This window comes from Asparagus officinalis, chromosome 9, assembly GCF_001876935.1.
Source record: "Asparagus officinalis chromosome 9, Aspof.V1, whole genome shotgun sequence".
NCBI lineage: Eukaryota > Viridiplantae > Streptophyta > Magnoliopsida > Asparagales > Asparagaceae > Asparagus > Asparagus officinalis.
The window spans coordinates 3,288,547-3,311,451 of NC_033802.1; the positions used below are offsets into that span (position 1 = coordinate 3,288,547).

Below are 22,905 nucleotides of genomic sequence, written 5' to 3' on the forward strand. Positions count from 1 at the left end.
AAGGGTATGGATGGAGACTTCTGTATCCTCTTCAAAGAATCTTGACAGGAAGAGTCTCTCTAAATCTGCCCACCTTTGGATACATCCGGCAGGTAGTTTCCTGAACCATTCAAAGGCAACTCTCCCTCTTCTTCTGCTTAGTAGCAAGAAGGGTATGGATGGAGACTTCTGTATCCTCTTCAAAAAATCTTGACAGGAAGAGTCTCTCTAAATCTGCCCACCTTTGGATACATCCGGCAGGTAGTTTCCTGAACCATTCAAAGGCAACTCCCTTAAGGGTGCCAATGAACAATCGAGCCAGTATGGCATCGTTTGATATTACATTCCCAGTCTGTGACTTGAAATGATAGATATGTTGATTCGGTGATCTCGTGCCGTCAAAAGTTTATAGCATCAGGACTTCAAATTTTGAAGGATAAGGGGCTGCGTCTCATTCGGCAGGGTAGGGCCTGACAACTCCCTCATCTTGGAGCTCGCTTCTGTTAGCAATGACATTGAGGCGGGCTTCCAATTCCTCGATTTTAGCCGACTGAGGATTTTGCTCATACTCCGTCTCTCTTCCTTCATCAGAGGAAGATTCCAGGTTGTGGGCTTCTTGGTCAGAAGCCGTGTCATCAACCATTTTTCCCTTCCCTTTGCTTGTGTGAGGTCGGGACGAAGACGTTCTTTCCCTTCGGGAAGATTCTTGCCTGAGTGGCGAATCTGTCTTCTGAGATTTGGCCTTGTCTGCGACGAGTTGAGTCAACAGGGCCAGGAGTTCATTGATGGCCTCTTGCTGAGATTTGAGCATGGCCTCCTGCTCATCAAGTCTCTTTGCGAGATCTTCATGGCCTCCCGTCATATAAGCGGAGCTCTCATGTTCAACAAAAGAGCTTGATGACTGGGACTCTGCAATGGCCGAGTGTTCATCATTGGAATTGGTTCCCCTGGCTAAACTCCGATAGTTGACAGGGGGAATGGCTCCTGTTCGCGTCCGAGTATGTTGATAAACTCCATCAGACTTAGTCAGGAAGTCTTTCAAGCCAGGAGACTGATCGTTCTCTGACTCATCGGAACTAGGAACTGATGATCTCCCTCTGCCGATCATGTTAGAAGTGACTCTAAGGTATTCATCCTCAGAAGTCTTCTTCTTGTGTGAACGCCGTCGTTGGTTGGGTAAAACAACGTTCGTAAATTGGTTGAACACCAGCAGTTGGGCCGCATATGAGCCGCATTGGCATCCCGAGAGGACCGTAGGAATCAGTCGTTCACATTGAAATGAACGAATGACTTGTTGCATCGATCTTTCTCTCGATGTGAACTCTCTCGAATCTGTTATAAAGATTCGAGGAGAATTACTCACTGATTGTGAGGTTTGAACTGGAACCCCCAGTCCATGATTGGACAGGACTGGCTCTTGGTGAATATGGATCTGGTTGAGATGCCTTGAATCCATATACTTCTTATATCTGCCCCTCAACCTAGTCGCGCTACGCAGAGTATTCGGGGGTCTCGCTTTGGCATCTGAGACGCGAAGGTCATGTTTAGCACCTGAGACGCGAAGGTCGCGTTTGGCACTTGAGACGCAAAGGTCGCGTTTGGCATGAAGATCGCGTTTGGCACTTGAAACACGAAGGTCGCGTTTTGGTTTGGCAACGCGAATGTCGCGTTCTTCAGTGTTGACGCGAGGGTCGTATTTTGACTGGGAAACGCGAAGTTGAAGTTCGCTTTCAATGTAGACTTGAGGTCCGCGTTTTGGAAGTAAAACGCGCCATTGAGGGCCGCGTTCAATCTGGTTCTCGCGAAGCTCATGTTTGGGCTCAGGGTCGCGTTTGGGCTCACGAACGCGAAGTTCGCGTTGGTTGGAGAATCGACTTTCTCGAAGTTGTGCTCGTCGCTGAGACCTTCTTCTTCGACGAGCAGCGTTCTTCTTGGCCTGTTTCAAGGCTTTTGTAGCAACGCCGTTGACGTTTATGGAGCTGGTCTCCTCTATAGGCCGTTTATGGCCTGTAGCACGTCGTGCTGACGCGGAGGTGGGATATTCAACTCGCTGTGCGAGTTCAGCAGAGGCCGAGCCCGCTCCTGGAGCGGAGGGGCTGTTCGACGAATTTTGGCCAAAGGAGAGGACTTTCTTTGGCGTTCCAGCAACTGTTAGAGATTTAGTCTCCTTGGAAACTTTGTGGATCTTGCGCATAGCCTTGGGGCTAAGGGATCCAGAGGAGATAGCCTTTTCAAACTTGGCTTGATCAAACTCTACTACGAGAGTTTCGACAGTTGTTCCAGTGAGATGAACATCGGATTGCACCACCACTTCTTCGTCACAGAAGCTCATCCCCCAGCAGAGTCGCCATCTTTTGTATATAGGGAAAATTGCAAAGAAGAGAATAAAGAAAATTTGATTTTGATTCCTTTGATCTCGGTTACAACTTGATTACAAAAGAGAGGAAAACGAAATTGGTTCTTCCTCTTTGTTTAAAACTGGGTTCTTCACGGTGGCGATGGAGTGCCTCCCTCGAATGCTCGCGTCGAGTTTGCTCTCCGTTGACGATCCGCACGTCTTGATTCACTGGAACGATGTCTTCTCCTCACGATTTGACGTTGTGGAGAACTTGCGTGGCAAGTTTGAGAACTCAGAACGAGTTTAGAAGAACTCTGTAAAAGAGTTGATTTGAACCGAAGATCGGTTAATAGCCAAGGCTAGAAGAAAGCTCTGGTGGTCGATCCAAGCCCAGAAAATCCAACCGAAAAAGGAGAGCTTGAACTGAATTGATCTTCAGTTATTTATAGAGGATTAAGGGGGTGAAACCGCCCCTTAAACCTCTCCTAAGTGGGGTGTAACCGCCCCCAAATCGTGGGAAACGGTTTTAGAACCTTCGACCCTGGCGTTTTACTGTTGATACACGGGGAGGACCTCCGCGTCTTGCCTTTGTCATTGCGTTGCAAAGATCATTGTCTTGTAATCTTCGTCTTGGCTCCTTGAGAATATGAGAGTCGTCAGATTGTAACTCCCGATGTTGATTGTGAATGTTGTTGAACTAGAGCTTTCATCAGTTGTCGTGAAGGTCGTCAGATTATAACCTTCAGCGATCTATGTGAAAGTCTTCAAATTGTAGTCTTCTGGAAGTCGTCAGATTGTAACTTCCATCATCGGTGTTTGATGGGGGATAAGCTATCTATTGTGATTTTTAGACAGCCTACAAAATATCAGAAACTCAATTGAGTTAAAGGATCGACTTTTGGCATCAAAAATAGATCGCAAAAGGAGAGATCGGCAACCTCTTGAGCAGATCATCTTCGGATCTTGGGGATTTCTCGGATCTGGAGATCAGAAAAGGGGGGTCTTCGCTCAATCTCTGGAGCATTCCTTGGAGCTTTCATCCCTGGCTTATTAACCGATTTTTGGTTCAAATCAACTCTGTTACAGAGTTTAAACTCGTTCTGAGTTTCTAAACTCGATCTGAGTTATCAACTCGTCCAAAGTTTCAAACTTGCTTTGCGAGTTCTCCACAACGTCAAATCGTGAGGAGAAGACCACGTTCCAGTGAATCAAGACGTTCGGATCGTCAACGGAGAGCAAACTCGACGCGAGCATTCGAGGGAGGCACTCCATCGCCACCGTGAAGAACCCAGTTTTAAACAAAGGGGAGAGTCAAATTCATTCTCCTCTCTTTTGTAATCAGGAAATCCAATTGTAATCAAAATCGAGAGAGTTGTAATCATTCTTTTTCTAAGCAGTTAGAGAGAATAAATCAAATACGATTATTTCATTATTTTTCTTATTACAAATTTTCCACGAACAAATCCCCATATCAAAAATAATAGGAATATGTCTAAAATACTTATTAAATTTACTTTCCATTTGAGAAATCATATTTCCAAAATAATTATCCACATGATAAGTAGTTAAATTTTTTTGAATATTTAAAACTTGTAAAGCATCTTGAATAATAGTTGGATAATAACAACCAGATAAGAACATAGTAGCATCATAAAAAACTTATAATATCTCTTTTACACTATATATAATTGTCTATTCTTCATCAGTTATTCTATACATATTACCAGAGCTAGAACTAGAAGCATAGAAAGTAATAAAATTGTTAAATTGTTTATAATTTCTTTATACTCTATTTTTACATTTAACATTGCATAGGTGGAATTCCACCTATGATCAATAACTTTTGAAATTAACCTGGGTTTCAATTTTTTTCTTTTACAGAATTGTTTTCATTGTTTACGTCTTTGTTCAGAAGCATTATGAACATAAGCTATAACCCTAACATTTTCTATCATGGGTTTAATTTTATTAAATGCACTTTGAACATTTAAATTTAAAATATGACACATGCATCTAATATGAAAAATATCATAATGATATGATAATAGCAAAGATGATTTGATATTTTCTACAGCTACATTATTATTACTTGTATTATCTAGTGAAAGAGAAAATATTTTTTCAAAAATTTTTAATTTTGAAATTTCTTCTATTATTAAATCTACAATATCAACACTAGTGTGTGAATCTTCAAATACAATAAAAGAAATAACTCTTTTAAACATTTGTCAACTATCATCAATCTAGTGTGCTATGTTACATAAATAACCGGTTTGTGCTCTAGATGTCCAAATATCAGAAGTTAGAGAAAATTTACAGTTTAAATTTTAAAAATAAGAAATTATTTTTGCCTGTTCCTCATGATAATATTTTAAAATATCACATTGACAAGATTGACGAGATTTTTTTAAATAAGAAATAAAAATCATCTCTAATCATATCGTCAAATTCACCATCTTCTACTAATTTAAAAGAAATGTTTATAATAACAATAAACCTGATGACGCTATTCTTGGGTTTAATTGAGTCAAGTTCTAAGAAACGAGGCTGTCAGAGGTTGATGATTGGGAGAATAGAGACTAAAGGATGTCTCCTTGAGACGTTATCACTTGAGCTCTACTATACTTTTCTAAATGGCGTTTGAGATGATTGGTGCCACTTTTATGATGAGCTAGGAAAATATGGTCACACAATGCACATTTAGCCTTCTGGGTGAGAAGTTTACCGTGTTGATCATTGGTGACTTCAATCTTCTCGAAAAAATTCTACGTATTGGATCTCGGCCTTTTAGGAGCTTTAGGTGTGGGATTATCACCACCGGATTCGGAATCAACATCAGTAGGAGGAGTAGCTGTAGGTGTAGGACTCATTTCAATATCCGGAGTTGAAACTTGCACTTCATATCGGAGGATGAAGCCATTTGATTCGAGAATAAGAGAGTAATAGAGAATATAAGAGAGTATTAGAGAGAAGTAGATAAGCTTTGGATGAGAAAAACAAATAAAATCTCCCTTTATTTATAAAGGCTGCCCCTAACCAAATAACCAAAATACCCTTAAAATTTAGCCTTTTTTATTGTTTTTGGGTATAGTTTGGTTAAAAGACCAAAAACAGCCATTATAGGCTATTTTGGTCAGAGCGGTCCAGGCCGGGTTCGGGCTGGGCTAGGGCCGCCCTGTCAGCGGTCACAAATGTGACTATTTGGATCGGGCCAGGTCCAAACCAGCCCTGTCTAATAGTCACATTTGTGACCGTTGGGATCGAGCCGGATCCGGGCAGCCCGATCCAACAGTCACATTTGTGACCATTGGACCACAGGCTGTGTTAGACCCTAGAGGGGGGGGGGAGGGTGATTAGGGTCTTATACTAATCTAATCCGATTTTATACCAATTAAAACTTATTAATAAATTATTCTTGCAAGATAGATATACAATATGTTATGAGCAAGAATATACAATATGAACAAAGAGATATATCCTAGCAAAAAGGTATATGATAAAATATATGCAAGGATATATAAATTAACACAAGGGTAAACAATCTAAACTAAAGATACAATTATGATAGGGTAATATAAATAATGCAAATACACAATATGATCATGAAGAAATCCACTATCACAACCGGGTTTTCTACGCTAACCCGAATAACGTTTACACCACACAATATCGGTTTTCAACGCTCACCGATCAACGATCACAATCTCACAATGTAACTACACTCCACACCCTCTAAGTTTTGGTTTCTCCGTGTCCTTCCTCAAGTGCTCGGATACAACTTCTCTCTAGGTTCGTCAACCGACGACACTCCTCTTGGAAGCAACCACGTCTCTCACCACACACTTCTCTCGGTGTACTAGTGTAATAAAAAGTGAATCCTACAATTTAAAGCTCACAAATCAAATGATTATTCTCTAAACAAGGTGAGAACTTAATTAAACATAACTCTTAGTCACAAACCCACAACCCCAAAGTATACTATGAATGTAAATACAATAAGCTCAATAGGTTGTGTGTGAACAAAGAGATAAATCAAAACAAGTCTAAACTCAATTTAATCTAGCAAAATAAATATGACAAGTTAAGCATAAATAAGCTAGATAAAGAGTTTAAGAAAACTTCTCTAAAACAAGAATGAAGGGATGTAGATTGAAGCCCAAACAAGATTGATGATCTCCTCAAACTCTCTTGAAATTCTCTTCACAAACAAACTCTTAAACACTCTTTTAAACAAACACAAAACAAGCTTAAACCTTTGTTAAACTCTTTTAAAACATCTCTTGGTAGTAGAAAATAGTTATGGAAAAAGGGTATATATAGGAAAGAAGAAAACAACCCAAAAAAACCCCAAAACCCACTAAAAAATAAAAATCAGCAAGTTACCGTTACTGTGCAACGGTAACTTCGGCGGTCGACCGTGACGGTCGACCGCGAGAAATAAAACTATAAAACTGCTCTCTGGATTGCAGACGGTCAACCGTGGCGGTCGACCACACTGTAGCATGGTCGACTGTAGCGGTCGACCGCACTGTTCACGGACAGTTTCTGATTGGACAAATTTTGAAAACCACCCGCTTTCAAATTTTATTTAGCAAAACCGACCGTATTAAGATAAAATTAGCAAAATCGACCATTTTCAGATAAAAATGGTCGATTTTGCAGCTGGGGCGTTGTGGCGAAGTGTACGGGACTGCTGGTCCCGTACACTTCATTTTCTTTCTCTTCCCTCTGGCTCTTCCCTCTGGCTCATGACCTCCAAATCCCTCTGCCTGACGAAAAACCCCAGACCCCGCCCTCCTCCGCCCGACGAAAAACCCCAGACCCCTCACCTCCTCTGCCTCCTCTCCTTCCCCACCTACCTCACCTCCCCTACCCCCCTACCCCTCACCTTCTCTGACTCCTCTACATGCTCAAAGTGCTCAACTATGACCACACCTTAGAGCTAAATAGCCATACAACAAGCAGCACGAAAATCATTCAAGAAATACATAACAACTTTGCAAAAATGCTAATGAGAAGACAACCTACAACTATGTGAGCTATTTGCCTGTCAATGGAGTTCTCTATGAGCTCGATAGACAGAAACCGGGTTCAGTTAGCCACGTGGAATGTACTGGTGGACAAAAAGATGAAGCATGGCTGAAGGAGGTGGAGGAGGTGAGGAGGCGGAGGGGGTAGGAGGTAGAGGAGGTGAGGTAGGTGGGGAAGGAGAGGAGGCGGAGGAGGTGAGGGGTCTGGGGTTTTTCGTCGGGCGGAGGAGAGCGGGGTCTGGGGTTTTTCGTCAAGCAGAGGGATTTGGAGCACGAGCCAGAGCGAAGAGCCAGAGGGAAGACAAAACAAAGAAAATGAAGTGCACAGGACCAGCAGTCCCGTACACTTCGCCACAACGCCCCAGCTGCAAAATCGACCATTTTCATCTGAAAATGGTCGATTTTGCTAATTTTATCTTAATAAGGTCGGTTTTGCTAAATAAAATTTGAAAGCGGGTGGTTTTCAAAATTTGTCCTTTCTGATTTTGACAGATTCTGGAATTTTGTATATCTGACTTTATAAAATCAATTAAAAATAGTAAATCAACTGTAAAATCATAAACTTATGAGGGAAGGTTCTAGACATGTATATAAACATGTTAGAGAAAGAATTTCTGAAATATCACTTCCCAGTTGAGAGAAATAAATGTTTGAACACAGATATATAGTTTCTGAAAAAAACTACAGAAAACTCGGTTTTGTAAATTCAATTGAAAATAACAAAACAACTTCAAAATTAGTAAAAGTTGAGAAAATATTTTTATATATGATGATAAACATGTAAATGAAGAAATTTTTCAAATCGCATTTCCCAATTGTGAAAACGCATCATTTTTGCAAAAACATGCACGAACATGAGCTTATTAAAAACTTAATTTTGTAAATTCAAATAAACATAACAAATTAATTCCAAAATTGATAAAACTTTAGGAAACATTTATAAACATGAAATTGAATATGTTAGAAGAAGAATTTCTCAAATTGAGTTTCCTATTTGTGAAAACTCATGTATTTTGCAAGTGTGTCCAAAACATAAAAATGTGATATACATGCAATTTGATGTTTTGACATAAACAATGTTTTGAAACCCTATGAAATAATTTTATAGACTTAATAAAATATGTATACAATGATTGTTAAGTCCATAAACCAAAACTTGTGTATATATATAACTATATATATAAAAACCAAATATGTGTGTGTATATATGATTGAGCTTAAAGTATTAACACACATAATATAAAACCTAAACTAAATATACCCAAGCTTGATAGATCTTCGATGTAGCTCAACTTGGTACACTTACGGATGAAGCTAGAACTTGGATCTTCAATTTGAATTGCATAGGCTTCACTCCACAATTCCGCCAACCTCTATTTGATATGATCGTAAATGCTCGATTCCATCCATCTTCTAACATGTTGCTTGTCTACAATAAATAGAATTATACAACCACTAGACAAATAACATTAGAAGTAAATTGTTTGTTAAACATCATCAAAACAAGAAGGCCAACAGGCTGGGACGGGCTGGATCAGTCCAAATTCTTTCGCCGGGTCCGAGCCTAAGACCGGGCCAGACCTGAACCCGGGCTACCCGGGCCCAGCCATCTTCCTGGAATCCAAGCTTTTCCCAGGCTCGGGCCTCAGGCCCAAATGGACAGCCCTATTTAGACCTAACTGAGTGGAGACCTTAACTTGATTAGTGTGACATTGCCCAAAACACCCTGAAAAATGGGTTGAAGACTTCTTAATATTGTTGGTGTTGTATTCAAAACATCTCGAAACTCGCGCAATTTAAACAACACAAATCAAGTATAACAAAGCTGTGCACCATTAATCAGACAACAAGAAATAAATTTACATAGCACCCAAGGAACAAAAACTTGTCCCAACACACAATTCTTCCCTACCAATCATATACACGACTCATATAAAACCCATCCAAAAGAATCCACAAGCATAGACTCCACCCACATTGTATTTTTTTGTAATAACTACTACCCAAGAATCCTCCTCCCAAGCCACTCTCACCTTGTTCTTCGACTGCCTGGTGATTTCGATGGAGACGATGATTTTGCCTTCGCAAAATCAACCAAGTCCTTGAAAAGGTCACCCTTGGGCTTTTCTGGCTTAGCCATTGGCGAAGCATATTGGTCATCCGCTAGAGTTGAAGCCTCTGGTTTGGTCTTAACTTGGTTCAGAGATAAGTTGTGTGTCTGTGACACCAAACCATCGTAGGAGTTTCCAGATGGTGGAGATTGCTGCTGCTCGAAGAATTGCTGCCTTTGGTTATATTTTGCAGGAGGTGGTGGCAAGAAAGTACCAGATGACTCAGCCTCCCAAAGAGATGTCGACTTTGGACCTTGAATGGGCTCTTTGAATTTGGGCTCATCATCATATTTGGGCGGGAAAGAAGTCTGAACAGGCTCATCATATTTGGGTGGAGAAGGTGGCTTGGGGATATCTAATATTCTTTCTTCGTTGTTGTAGGTATCGCCACTCAAGTAGTCGAATGTGGGCGCTTCTCTTTTGACTGGATTTTTTGATGATGGGGGTGGAGGAAGAAAAGGACTTCGGTATGTCTGCTCATTCTTGGGCACAGAAGGCTTCTTATCTTGTGTGGTTCTGCTATCTCTTGAAGTCCTGGTATCATTTGCAAATGATCAATTTGAGCTGGTAAAGAACGCATATGATTGATCCTAATGAAAACCATTTGTAAATAAAGACAAAGTAACAGCTTCAAATTATGTTTTGTTCAACAGCTTATTACTTTCCTTTTAGCATCGGAAAGAAGTCACCTCCAACGGCTTCAGTTTACTTATTTGTGTTAAATAAGGAGGCACAAACAAACAGTTAAAGAATCACTATTCCTTTGTCATGTACATTGTTGTAGATATTTGAACTTAAAGCATGTTCAATTTAGAGGATCTTTGATGGACAAACACAAGTTGTAGACTCCCGTGTCCATGTCCAGCTCATGTTTCACCCTGACATATGCAAGATAAGCTGGACATGTCTGAAACATATTTGTCAATATGTTGTCGTAAATATGTTATGTTTCTAAATAGATTGTTTTTTGTATCTTCTGGATGTTATCTTGTGGTGATGGTGATTAATTTTCAGCATGATATTGGATTTCGAGATGTTGCATCTTGTTTTTGTCAATTTTAATCTTATATCATGTCTTGTCGTAATTCATATTGCACAAATTTTCACATACAACATGTGTGCGCCGCAAGCAAGCGTGCGCGCACACGAAGCTGACGTGTCTTCAAGATCTTGCATACCTGTGTATCCCTTTCTGGATATATTTGTGTCTACAGAACATAGAAGAGGAGGAATGTAGGACAAGGCATTCAACTTCAAAAAAGAATGTTAGTGATTCCAACAAGACACCTTATGCAACAGCCTCTAGTTTCACAAAGCTTTTTAATTTTTCCGTTCATTAAGTTTATTCTTATGTTGGAATCCATACTTAACATCTATTAATAGTTTGTCTTTCGTGACATTTTTTATACTGGATCCACATTGTACTTTTTTACCTAAGCTCTGAAATATATCCATCTTTAATGGGTAAACTAGAAGGCTGATTGAAGGATTAGAAGAATAATCATGAATTATTACCTGCGAGATAGCAGAGAGAACTCATCATCTTCTGACTCATCATCCTCATGATTCATGTTAAGAAGAGGAGCAGCTGAGGTTGCAGCAGCAGCAGCTACTGTAGGAGTGTTCTTCACCACATTAGGAGTCCCCTTCACTATGTCATCATGCTGCTGGAGTACACGCTGCAAATCATCATTTAGAGCCAGTCCCTGAAATAGAAGTTGCTCATCGCTGCATAATGTTTACCCAAAAAGGTCAAAATTATACAGTTTAAACTCATGATACCATAACAAGACACTAAAACATTCATACCCAGTACTATTGACAAGAGCCATGACCCGCTTCTGATAGGAACGACACTGCTCAACTAGGTCAACAATAATTTCTTCTTTTACACCCTGTAGGAAGAAGGTAAGCACAATAAGTAACCCGGTAAGTTATTCCCAGATGACAGTGAATATTGTCAAGAACTTTATAAAGTCATAGCACAAAGATTAAGTATGAAAGCGCGCTACATGAAATTAGAGCATGCAAGCAGTTTAACTTTTAACTTAACATCTCATCCTGGTTTCAATGAACTAACAAGAAGCTAGACATAAAGTTAATAAAAAGGTCCTTTATTTAGATAAACTAATAAAGAACCTAACTTCTTGTATTAGTGCCATTTTTTGTTTTCAATTAAACATAACCAATTAAATCTCTTTAGGTGAAGAAGAATTTCCAGTTTCCAGAAATATTAACTTGCCTAAACAAGTCGAAATTGAATACTGTTCAATCGTGAAATGGCTATTGAACAACATAGATGAAAGATATAGGATAAAGTGAATTTATGAAAGCCAAATTTAAATGAAAGAATAATGGTGTTATCACCTGGCAATCTCAAAAAATGTGAGGTCTAAGATCAATTACTTAAGCAGTGTAAGAGTTAAGAACCCACCCCTGGATTATGAGGATCTAAGGCACTGAGCATTTCTGTTAGCACAGCTCCTATGCCTCGAGCATTTTGCATTTCCTCCAAGCTAGACAGAAATAACAGGATAATATTAGAATATGATACCTCAAACTAAATAAGAAAGCATTTCTCCAGCAAATTATTTCATAGATAATATTAATTCACAGAAGGATAATAAAAAACAGAATAAATTAAGTGGAACTACATCTCAACAGATTATGGCATATTTCCAGTTTCCGAAAAACTATACGCAAAAAAGAAGCGTACAATTGAAGATAATATGAGCAACTATGAGCTTCCAGGTTGAGAACTATACAAGGGTTTTGTAGAATAAGCACCTGAGAGCAGAAGCATCAATCTGAAGAGAAGCTTCTAAAGGGACATCCTCATATGGTGAAGCAACAGACTGAGGAACAACTGGATGAGTCTGAGGAGGTGTAAACAAAGGTGCACTGTTTTCTGTACGGGGCGGAAATTCCACTCCAGTAGCCTGTCAACAGCAATATAATGAACTACTTTCAATAGCATAATATGAAGTATCGAGAAAAAAAATACAAACATGATTTCCAACTCACATCAAACATAAAAGTTAAACATTTGGTAACACAATTGGGTAGATGAGAAGACAAATAAAATTTACACAATAAAAAAGTTAGCAAGCTTCCAATGACCAGCCGTCGTTCATTTCAAGCATTAGGATACAGAAGAATGCATACATATAGAAAGGAGAAAGATGTGTACAAATATCAAGAAAGGAGAAAAGAAAAAGACAGATAAAAAAAACATACCCTTAATTCTTGGTACGCAGCATAATACTGCGGATATTTCCCTCCTGCTCCTCCAAAAGCATCTTGCCATGCATCTATGAGAATCAATATCTTTTCTCTTACATTTAAGTCTGGCTGCACAAGTATGGCAGTTTTTCAGATACATATTTACAAAATAGAGGTGCATAAGAGGTAAAACACAATCAATAAGGTGTGAAATATGAAGTAGAAAATGTACCTTCTTCTTCACTATTTTCACCATGTCATGCAAGATATCACATTTGACAATTTGTAAGTGAACATGCTCCCCACAGTTTTTACTTAGGGTCTCCAGAACCTGCATAAGCAATTCCAAGATCAGGTTCACACGATGGATAAGGATAGTAGAGCATATAAGTTGATACTATATTGTTCTTATTATATATATAAACACGATCATTCATTCCCTATGTGTTCATGACACTATATGGTTCTGTTCGATGGTTGTGCAAAAAGGCTCATCAATTGTTATTTTTGAGAATTGTTCTTGCATGGCTGGTGTAAACAAATTAGAAATCTACAAAAATAAACCTCAGCGTTTAGTTTCTTTGTGCATATGGAGATAACTGGCATGCCCATCTGACATCTGATTCCTTTAAGCTACATAAAGTTACTTCAACATGCTACAAATCATTAAATTGGTATATAGTAACCGACCTTCCAAAGCGCCAAAACAACCGCAATCTGGCAAATTATTCTAGATATTTGAAACAAGGCCTTGGATCATCTTTTAAATGCAACAAATTCCCTGAGCTTCAGAATAGTACACTATTAACGTAAGTACACTACTAACGTAACTTGTGCCAAAAAGCAATAGCACCTATGTCTTTGACACATTTATATGATTAACTTTGATAGTTGTATAGGAAAATGTTAGAAATTATTACATTGAAAAATTTTCTCCATGGTTAGCATTAACAAACTAGAAATTACAAAATTTACTGCAGTTCGTCTCTTGACACCTGGTTACCATTGACATGCCTACTTAAAAAATGTTTTCCACTTCATTACGTACTCCGAGCAAGCAACTTCTACATATAGTATAAACCTACATATGGTGTAAACCATCTGAAATCCATTGGTATACGGAGCTTCTACATATAGCAAATTACTTCTGTGAAAAATTGGAAACTCGGATCACTGTTTTCTTAGATCATCTTATAAGAATGCATAGCAAACTGAGCACACAGAAACTTCTATATATTTACCAAAAAACAATTGCATAGATATGAGAGGCATGGATGTATAGCTTAGAAAGAATGTGAAAGTCTCCAAAGAGAAGGTATCACATATTTTTCTACAGTCACGCTTCATTGTAGCGATACATCCACAAGGAGGATATTAATACAAAAATAATGTCATAATGACTGACATGATTTCTCCCAGATATTAGAGATTAATAATAACTACAGTCATGCTTCATACTCACAAAGAGCGCAAGAAGTTGTATTTGTGGGTTTTTACTTCCTAAGCGCTTCTTAAGCACCTTAAGGGCGTCCTTTGCTTGCCTGCACTTCATCAGAAAAGATCATAAATAAGGATTTTGGAATATAATTATTCATAAGATAATGCTTCAACTGGAATGGGAAAGAACAGATCATAGTAATTGAGCAAAATCTTAAATCTAAAAAAATATAACTACAAAAATAGAATTCCTTGTGTGGGAGGCGAGTGACCATGATGCTCCTCTCAGCGGAGATAAACTTGTAGAGACAACAAAATAAACTGTAAACTAAGATATTGATGCAGAAACGAGCACACTGCCTTCATTTACTATCATTCATGGAGGTCTTTTAACATGAGTGCAAATGTTGTTGTATAACCAGCCTAAACTATGACCTTTTTGGATCTAGAAACATCCTAAAGTCTGCTTTTGTAAATAATCCATGGGGAAGAGATGACAGTTTGAGAGAGTTGAATAGAGATTTTCAAATTGAGGAGGTAAAAGATGCAGTCTGGCAATTAGGTGAAAACAAGGCACTAGGTCCAGACGATTTTCCAATTCTCTTCTACAAAACTTTCTAGGATATTGTCTGTGAATTTAGGGAACAACTAGACTTGATAAGATTGACACTCTCATGTTGTTCTCATCCCTAAAATCCCTTGCCCACAGCATGTAGGTGAATTTAGGTCCATCTACTGTCTAAACGGATTCCTAAAAATCATCTCTAAGGTTCTTGCAAATCGACTAAGTACAAAACTTGGAGACTAGATTGGTGAATCCCAATCTGGTTTTGTGACAGGAAGATATCTCTTGGACGGGATAGTCACAGCACAAGAGGTGATACACTATAATAAGTATAATAAAGAAGAATATCTCCTTAAATTAGACTTTGAAAAGGCATATGATATGGTGGACTAGGATTGCCTTTTGGAGGTCCTCTCTCTAAGAGGTTTTGGGTCAAAATGGATGGCATGGATTAAATCTTGCCTATTCTCGGCAAGGTTATTAATAGCAGATAGTGTCATGTAGTGGTGAGGCGACGCGTAGTGGTGAGGCATCGCTACTTGGGGCTATTGCGGCAAACTAACGGTAAAAAACGAAAAGTCAAATAGGGGTCTAATTTAGATATATATAAATATTCAAAAAAATAAGAAAAATTAGAGAAAAATATAGAAAATCTAATAGTGCATATTTGATGATTTAAAGATATCATAATTATGAAATGAACATGTAACTGTCACATAATACCGAAGACAACTGGAGGACTCAAAGAGTCGTCATTTTTGAGAAGATGAGCTGAAAGGTGAGAGGACTGTAGTATGAGGAGCTGACGGTGAGAGGAGGTGAGAGGAAGTGCTGAGGGAGGTGCCGGAGGCTATAAGAGATTAGAAAGTGCTGAGGGAGGTGCCGGAGGCTATAAGAGATTGCGAGAATACGTCGGAAATCGTGAGAGGCAGTGGGATGCCGTGGTTACGGGTCAGGTTTAATTTAAAAAAATAAACCCCAAACCGCTTTTAAATAGCGGTGAAAAAACAGATTTTGCCCGCAATCGCCAGCTATTCACTGCTACGGCGCGCTATTGGCTGCTTTTGCGAGCAGAAAGTGCATATTTCGCAATATGTTTTCACTATTGGGCGATAGCATAGCGGGAAGAGACCGCTAACGTTATTAGCACCGCTATTTACTGCTATTTATAATAGTGATTCTAGGCAAATATTAGCATAATACTCAATGGATAACCTGGTAAAGAAATCATCTGCAAGAGGAGTCTTAGGCAGGAAGACCCATTATTGCAATTGCTATTTATTTTAGTTGCTGACGGCCTCAACATTCTGCTTAACAAGGCGAGAGGACTTATGGAAGGTATGCGTGCGGGTGGCAATACCTACACCTATGTCAACCTATAGCATGCTGACGACACACTTTTGTTAGGTAGAACAAATGTAGCTAAGATGACCATTGTCAAATGGATCCTGTGTAATTTTGAGCTTTGGTTAGGGCTGAAAGTTAACTTTCACAAAAGCTCAATTTTATTCTTAGGCGATAGGATTATCAACACAAAGTTGAACAAGAAAACTTTAGGTTGTCCCTAGAAAGAATTTGCACTATCATACTTGGGAATTCCCATCAGACTAGGCAGATTGAGAGAACAAGATTGGATTCCCATGATCGAGAGGATTAAGCAAAAACTGGAAGGGCGGAAAGGGAAACTTCTATCTTTAAGAGGAAGGATAACTTTATTGAATGCGTCTTTATCAGCTACACGTTTATACTACCTTTCCTACTTTGAGATGCCACATTGGGTTGAGGCAAGAATCAAAAATATTAGAAGATAGTTCCTCTAGAAACATAATAGGCAGGACAAGGGAGGATGCAACCTAGCTTGTTGGGGACAGGTTTGTCGCTCAAAGGAAGAGGAAGGTCTTGGTATGTTAAACCTTCAATATATGAACAAAGCAATGGTTGCACATTGATGGTGGAAAATCTTGGCACAACCCTCAGACACTATTACCTCTTTGTTGTCACATAAATATGGTTCAAGATCTGCACTGTAGAACCCGACACGTAGAGATTTTCAAACCTATTCTAGATTTCAGAATGGAGTTGCTAATGTGTGGGATGCATTCCAGGCGGAAATTAATTTCTCGCTCGGCAATGAAACCCACTTTAGATTTTGGAATGACAGATGACATGGTGAGTTAACTCTACAGCAATTATTCCCTAATTTTTTCTTCTTTGCTAGGGAATCTAATGCGTCTGCGGCTTCCCAGTGAAGGAGGACTAGACGGTGTCCTAATTTTAACAATATACCCTCAAGTCATATTCGACAATAAAAACAAGACTTACTTATGCTTTTACCTGATTAGAAACCCAATAATAATAGGCAAGATGTGCCGGCGATGGGAGCCTAGGAAATCTTTCAAGGTTAGGTCCATGTATAGATTTCTTAATTTTAGTGGGTATGTATCAGCAACCGCTAAGTTGGTATGGACCTCTAGAGCACCTATGAAAATTAGAGTCTTTTGTAGCTCACCATTAGAAATGTCATCCTAACATGGGATAACCTGATGAAGCGTATCTGACAGTGACCTAATGTATATGTCATTTATCTTTCAAATGCTGAAACAGTAGAACATGTATTCCTCCATTGTTCTTTCACGAATGTTCTTTTGGTCAATATTAGGTTGTACCTTGATGGTGTTGAATAACCTAGATATTTATGTGATATTTGGTTTGCTTGGAGCAGGGCTAGGATTAAAAAGTCAAATCTATCTTTATGGTGCTTAATTACAACAACTTCTTGTTAGGTAGACTAGCGTGAAAAAAAAATAGAATTTCTAGAAACAATGCAAGATCTGCATCACATATAATTCTTCGCATGATTGCTGACTTTTCTCTCTGGTAGTTTCGCTATCAGAGGAAGTGAGGGATGGAGCTATTGCACGATTAGCTCATGCCAACTTTTGCCGTCATGTGCATGATGACTACGATGATCAACAGGTTGTAGGGCATGATGCATCGACGGGCGATCATGGGGGTGACTTCTATAGCGAATAGTCCCTCATCTAGCTTACGCACTCTTCTACCAAGCTTCACTATAAATATTTTGCGCATCAGGCCTTTTGTATGATTATAATTTTGATATTTTGTGAGGGAAATGCTATATTTGTATCTATATGTTTCGTTAAACACTTTTAATGAAACGCGGGGGATCTCCCACCATTTTTATAATGATAAAAAAAACCAGTCTAAACTCTACCATAGTCATGTGAGCTTAGGTGTTGGAAAAAGACAACTTAGAAGTAAAGATAAACTAAGAGAGCAAACTAAGTGACACTTTACTAGAAGATTAACATGCCTTCGGAAAATGACTAGGAGTCTAGGACAAATACTTTGCTTCTCAAGACAAAGAAAGCTCTAATAAAGTATGTTGTAAATTTTAAGTAAGCGTGAAGCAATTGGATGAAAGTGAGATGCTTTTTCCTTCAAGATACAAAACCTTCCCTTGTAGCTCAATGCAAAAACTAGTAACAAGATCACATAAACACCATCTGTTGGAGGCCCTTTTCCAGTATGACTGCTTCTTATTTCAAACAATACCCAGTGTATTATGACATCTGTTATCTGCTTCAACTACCAGATACACGGCTATAGCTTTTTCTCCTGAACTAAGCTGTGTTACAACAATCTCAAAGCTTAAACATCAAATGCAGCATATGACAATCCGAGTACAAGCTAAGCAGTTACTCCATTCAAGGATATCCTAATTGCCTATCATATACAAGCCCTCCGCATCAACATCTACAAGAGTTAAACTTGTCGTTTGGCTTGAACTATAAACAAAATTATGCAAAACGGTAGTGGAAAATAACATGTCTCGATTTACAGGATATATCACGGGCATTTGATCGTCATTACCTACAATAATATCTTTGTTCAATTTAACCTAAAAGACCACATGGTTGAGCTACAACTCTAAATGATCAGTAACTAGGACAGACAAACCAAAACCTAATCTGAAAATCTTTCCAAGTGTATCGTCATTGATATCGATTATATTACATATTATGACTTTCCAAATACCATCCAATGCAAAGTTTATATACATTTTATCTCCCAAAAAACAAGTACAAAATTGACCTTTTATACATAAAGACGAGGTAGTGCTGATCTACATTTATCAATTCAAGAAACAACCACAATACCTAAGCTCACAAACTAAAATCCTAGGGAGCAAAAATCCAAATTTAAATCAAGGAACCACATCCATTTCCAATTTCTGGTCTTTTTCTTCATAAAGATGATAAGAGTGATAATCTACTCAATAATCCTCCTTATTCTTCCAATTCAAGAAAGACCCACATAACCTAAGCTCAAAGACTAAAACCCAAATCATAAAAGTCCAAAATTTTGAACAAAGAATCATACCCAGGATCCATATTGATAATGTCACAGAGCTCAATATTCACAGCCCAATCAGGCCCGATCAGCATATCGCTCGTCGCCCTCTCAGCACACGCAGCCCCACTGCTCTCCATCTGCACGAAGTCGAAACAGAAAAATCAAAAATTGGAAGATTAGATCCCAAATTAGGGGAAATTGAAACAAGTATCAATTCAAATAACGCCAGCAACTTACAATTTTGTGAGTTTTTGATCCGATGTGAGAAAGAGAAAGGCAGAGATCAGATTAGAGAGAGAGAGAGAGAGAGAGAGAGAGAGAAACGAGAAAAGATTCGTTATTTTCTTTTTCTTTGTTTGGATCGTTGGTTTTTGTTTGTGGGTTCACCGTTGTTCGGGTTTAAGAGAGAGAGGGGGGTTGGGTTTGAGCCCGAGTCCCAATTCAAAAGGGTGTCCTTGGATTTTTCTTTTTTATTTATTTGAGTTTTGCTACGAGAACACAAAATATGAGACCGATAGGGGAGACATGTGATCTGTCCCCCTCCTATTACGTAATGAGCTGATCATCATTAATTAAATATGACAAACTCATTATGCAATAGGAGGGGGACACCTCACATGTCCTCCTGTTGGTCCTATATTTTGAGTCCTTGGAGAATTTTTTATTTACTTAGAAGAGTGTATTTACTTGTTTATACTTACATACACGCGTGCTGGCATTTGGAGAGATAATAATGGATCTCAAGAAAAGAAATTCAGATAAATTTGATGGAACCAAATATATATACAAGTGGAATGTTATTGAGTTGGGGAGAAAAAATCATATAGAAACTATTTGGTAAAAAGTTAATTATATTTCGCTCGAAAAAGAACAAAAAAACAAAAAAAAAAAAGCAAAGCTTCCTGTCTTTGAAGAGATTTATCTGCCTAAGAGCTGCCAATAATCGTTAATTTGATTAACTTTGTGAAAATCATTCATCATAACTCAAAGAAAAACTTGATACGTTCACTCGAATGTTCCCTTTTTCTTACAAAAATGCATGTAGTTGAAGAAGTAGAAATAGGTGTATGCTTCTAGTATCTAATGGTATACCTCTATGAGCTTGTTCTTACTTGTTCTTCAAAAAACACAACATTTATATTTAATTTTGTACTTGTGCACATTTAAATGCTATTTGAAGCTGGAAGCTAGTTTTGGCTTGGACATTTTCAGTGAGTATACGGTAATTAATCGAGTTAAATGCACAACATTAGAAGAAAGCACATGCTTGGCATATATGATCATGAAGAACTTATGCAGTAGGCTTGTTTTTAAACCTTAATCCAAGTGATAACCAATTCCTGGCCATACGTCAGAATATGCCAAATTTGAGCATGTTTGCTGAAAATTTTACATCTGAGGCCTTTGACATGTTCAAGTAACCAAAATATTAAACTGAGTTTTAATATTGATGCTTAGAATCTTGGTGTTTGGTTGAGAACAATGATGACTTAGTTCAACTTGTATGTTTGGTTGAGAACAATGATGCTTAGAATCAAGTGATCAACCGACTGAAAACAAACTTTCAACTGTATATCATCCAATTAAGTTTCAGCATTAAGTTTCCTTTTTCTCAGCTGACTGAAACCTTTTGTTATACTTCTCACTTGTTAGATGTCTCAACTGCAAATACATGCAACTCATCGACTGCAAATAAGTCTATTTACGATGGATAGATAATACGTTTATTAATGCATTCAGATAACTTCTACAATCAAAAGAATTTATATTCCATGATTCTCTACACAATCAGATGTCTTATGGTATCGTACGTGATAACCACGCATAAAAAGCATTGCATGATCTACTACATCCACTGGCAACTTATGAAAGTCACAGATTGCTCATGAGTCCTAATATTGATTACAATAGGTTAAGCCGATATCATGCTTCGAAAAACAAGAACACTGCACATTCTGTGCTGTATTCTGCTCCGAAAATTAACCATCACCTCAGCGTATGAAATCGAACATTTGCAGAACGAAAACAAGGATCGATAACAAGGAAATCCTCATCGATTTTGTCCCTGTTTGATAATTACTCGCTTGCTGCCAGTATTCTACTTCCTGAGGATTTTATGTGTCATATTTGAGTTTGTTTCAGTGTTTTTAGTTCATCGATCCTTGGATATCTTATATTATGGTTCTTCCCAAATTTCATTCATGACCTTCTGTAATATAAAAAAACTATGAACACCTTACATTCAACTCATTTAACTGCATATAAATCTAACAAAGACAGATAACTGTTTACAAATGCACTCAGATGCTTTTCTTTGAAAAATACATTCAGATGCTTGCACAATCCATCTTCTACACTGATTTATTCCAAAAAATCTATGTTCCATAAGTGTCTACAGCATCAGATGTCTCTTATGCTATCATACATAAATACAACACACTATTTTAAAGCATTTCATGATATACTACATCTACTAGTATCTTGTGGAAATCATAAAGTGCTCAATGAGTCTGACATCGATCACAAAACTCAAGGCGATATCATGCTGCGCGCTTCATAAAACAATATTAATACTGTACATTCCGCGCTGCAAAGCTCTGGAACTAATAGCCATCAGCATGTAATGAAAAACATTCCCAGAGCGAAAACAAGAGAAGTTACGTACAAGGATATCCTCATCGATGCTTGATAACTTTTTTTTTTTGTAAACTCTCCATTTATTTACTTTACCTTGACTGGAAGAAGGAATAACAACCCGTCAATTTCCTGTAAAAAAAATCGATGAAATTGTTCAGAAAACATTTCATCGTCCATGGAAATAATGTTCATTGTTGTCAGAGTTATGAACCTGCAGGAAATTCTAGCATCCGATTTATTTCTATGTCAGATACTTAATTAATTGATCGATAAAACTGTTACTATTTTTGAAATCTTTGGACCTACTCTGCTTATTCCAAAGCATCATGTTATTATCATGTGGGAACAAAAGAAAACTGCATAGAATCAGATTAAAATTATCAATTATTGAACTATTACACGGAAAAAATTGTCTCTTTTGAGTGGATTAAAGCAAAAAAAAAAAAACATCTCAAATTAACTGAGAAGCTTATCATATTAGGTATTAGTTCCAATTTTCAATCAAAAAAAAGTACAGAAAAATTAGCCTCTTCTCCAAGATCTAAATCAAAAAAAAAAAAAAAAACATCTCGAACATGTACATGCCTATAATTTTTGAAATAAACACGGCGATTTCCCAACTTAATCTCGAAAAAAAGAAGCTTAAATTACCTGTTAATGCTTCTTTTTCCTCCTCCTCCTCAACTCGTTGCCGTCTGCTGAACAGCTACTTCCGCGCTGCTACTCAAAATAGGCTCGACTCAACACTCACGCTTCTCTATCCACGCTCCTCTCACGGCCCGTTCTTCATCCCGCTCCGGCGCGGGCGGCTGGCGGACCCTTCGAGAAACTTCTCTCACGCGTCCCGACGCTCATTCTCCCCTTCAGAAACCCGGAATTCTCGCGACGAAATCCTCAAGCGCTCAACGCCCTGATAGCTCCGCACTCTGGCTCTGCTGACGTCGCTCGCCCCGCCACGTCTCTCCTTCTTGTTCCTCCCTCCCTCCTCTCTTTTCTTCTCGTCGTGCCTCTTCGGCTTATCCTCCTCCTCGGTCGCTGCAGACCGGGGTCGTGACCCTTCGGGACTCCACCATGTCCTCAGGACACGCTCGTACGCCGTCTCGGGCTCCCCCGAACCAGATCCCAGCTCTCCTTCCTGTCTGGGAGATCAAACCTGTGCAACTCGTGCAGCGTGCACCTCGCTGCGCCGTGCACGTGCACGGGGGAGCC

At 38.5% G+C, this 22,905-nt stretch overlaps 1 protein-coding gene and 1 long non-coding RNA gene across 2 annotated transcripts; both read right to left on the minus strand.

Annotated features, from left to right (window-relative positions):
- Positions 9,126 to 19,432, minus strand: LOC109824121 (target of Myb protein 1-like). Its single transcript, XM_020390646.1, has 10 exons — positions 19,297 to 19,432; positions 19,087 to 19,196; positions 14,143 to 14,221; positions 12,913 to 13,011; positions 12,696 to 12,809; positions 12,246 to 12,397; positions 11,893 to 11,974; positions 11,268 to 11,353; positions 10,974 to 11,186; positions 9,126 to 9,992 (listed from the first exon to the last, which is right to left on the minus strand). Exons 2-10 carry the CDS (start codon positions 19,194 to 19,196, stop codon positions 9,377 to 9,379), a joined length of 1,551 nt encoding a protein of 516 aa, XP_020246235.1. The 5' UTR covers positions 19,297 to 19,432; the 3' UTR covers positions 9,126 to 9,376.
- On the minus strand, positions 21,753 to 22,408 carry LOC109824386. The gene is made up of 2 exons (XR_002242624.1): positions 22,348 to 22,408; positions 21,753 to 21,825 (listed from the first exon to the last, which is right to left on the minus strand). It is a non-coding gene; the product is annotated as an uncharacterized LOC109824386 (long non-coding RNA).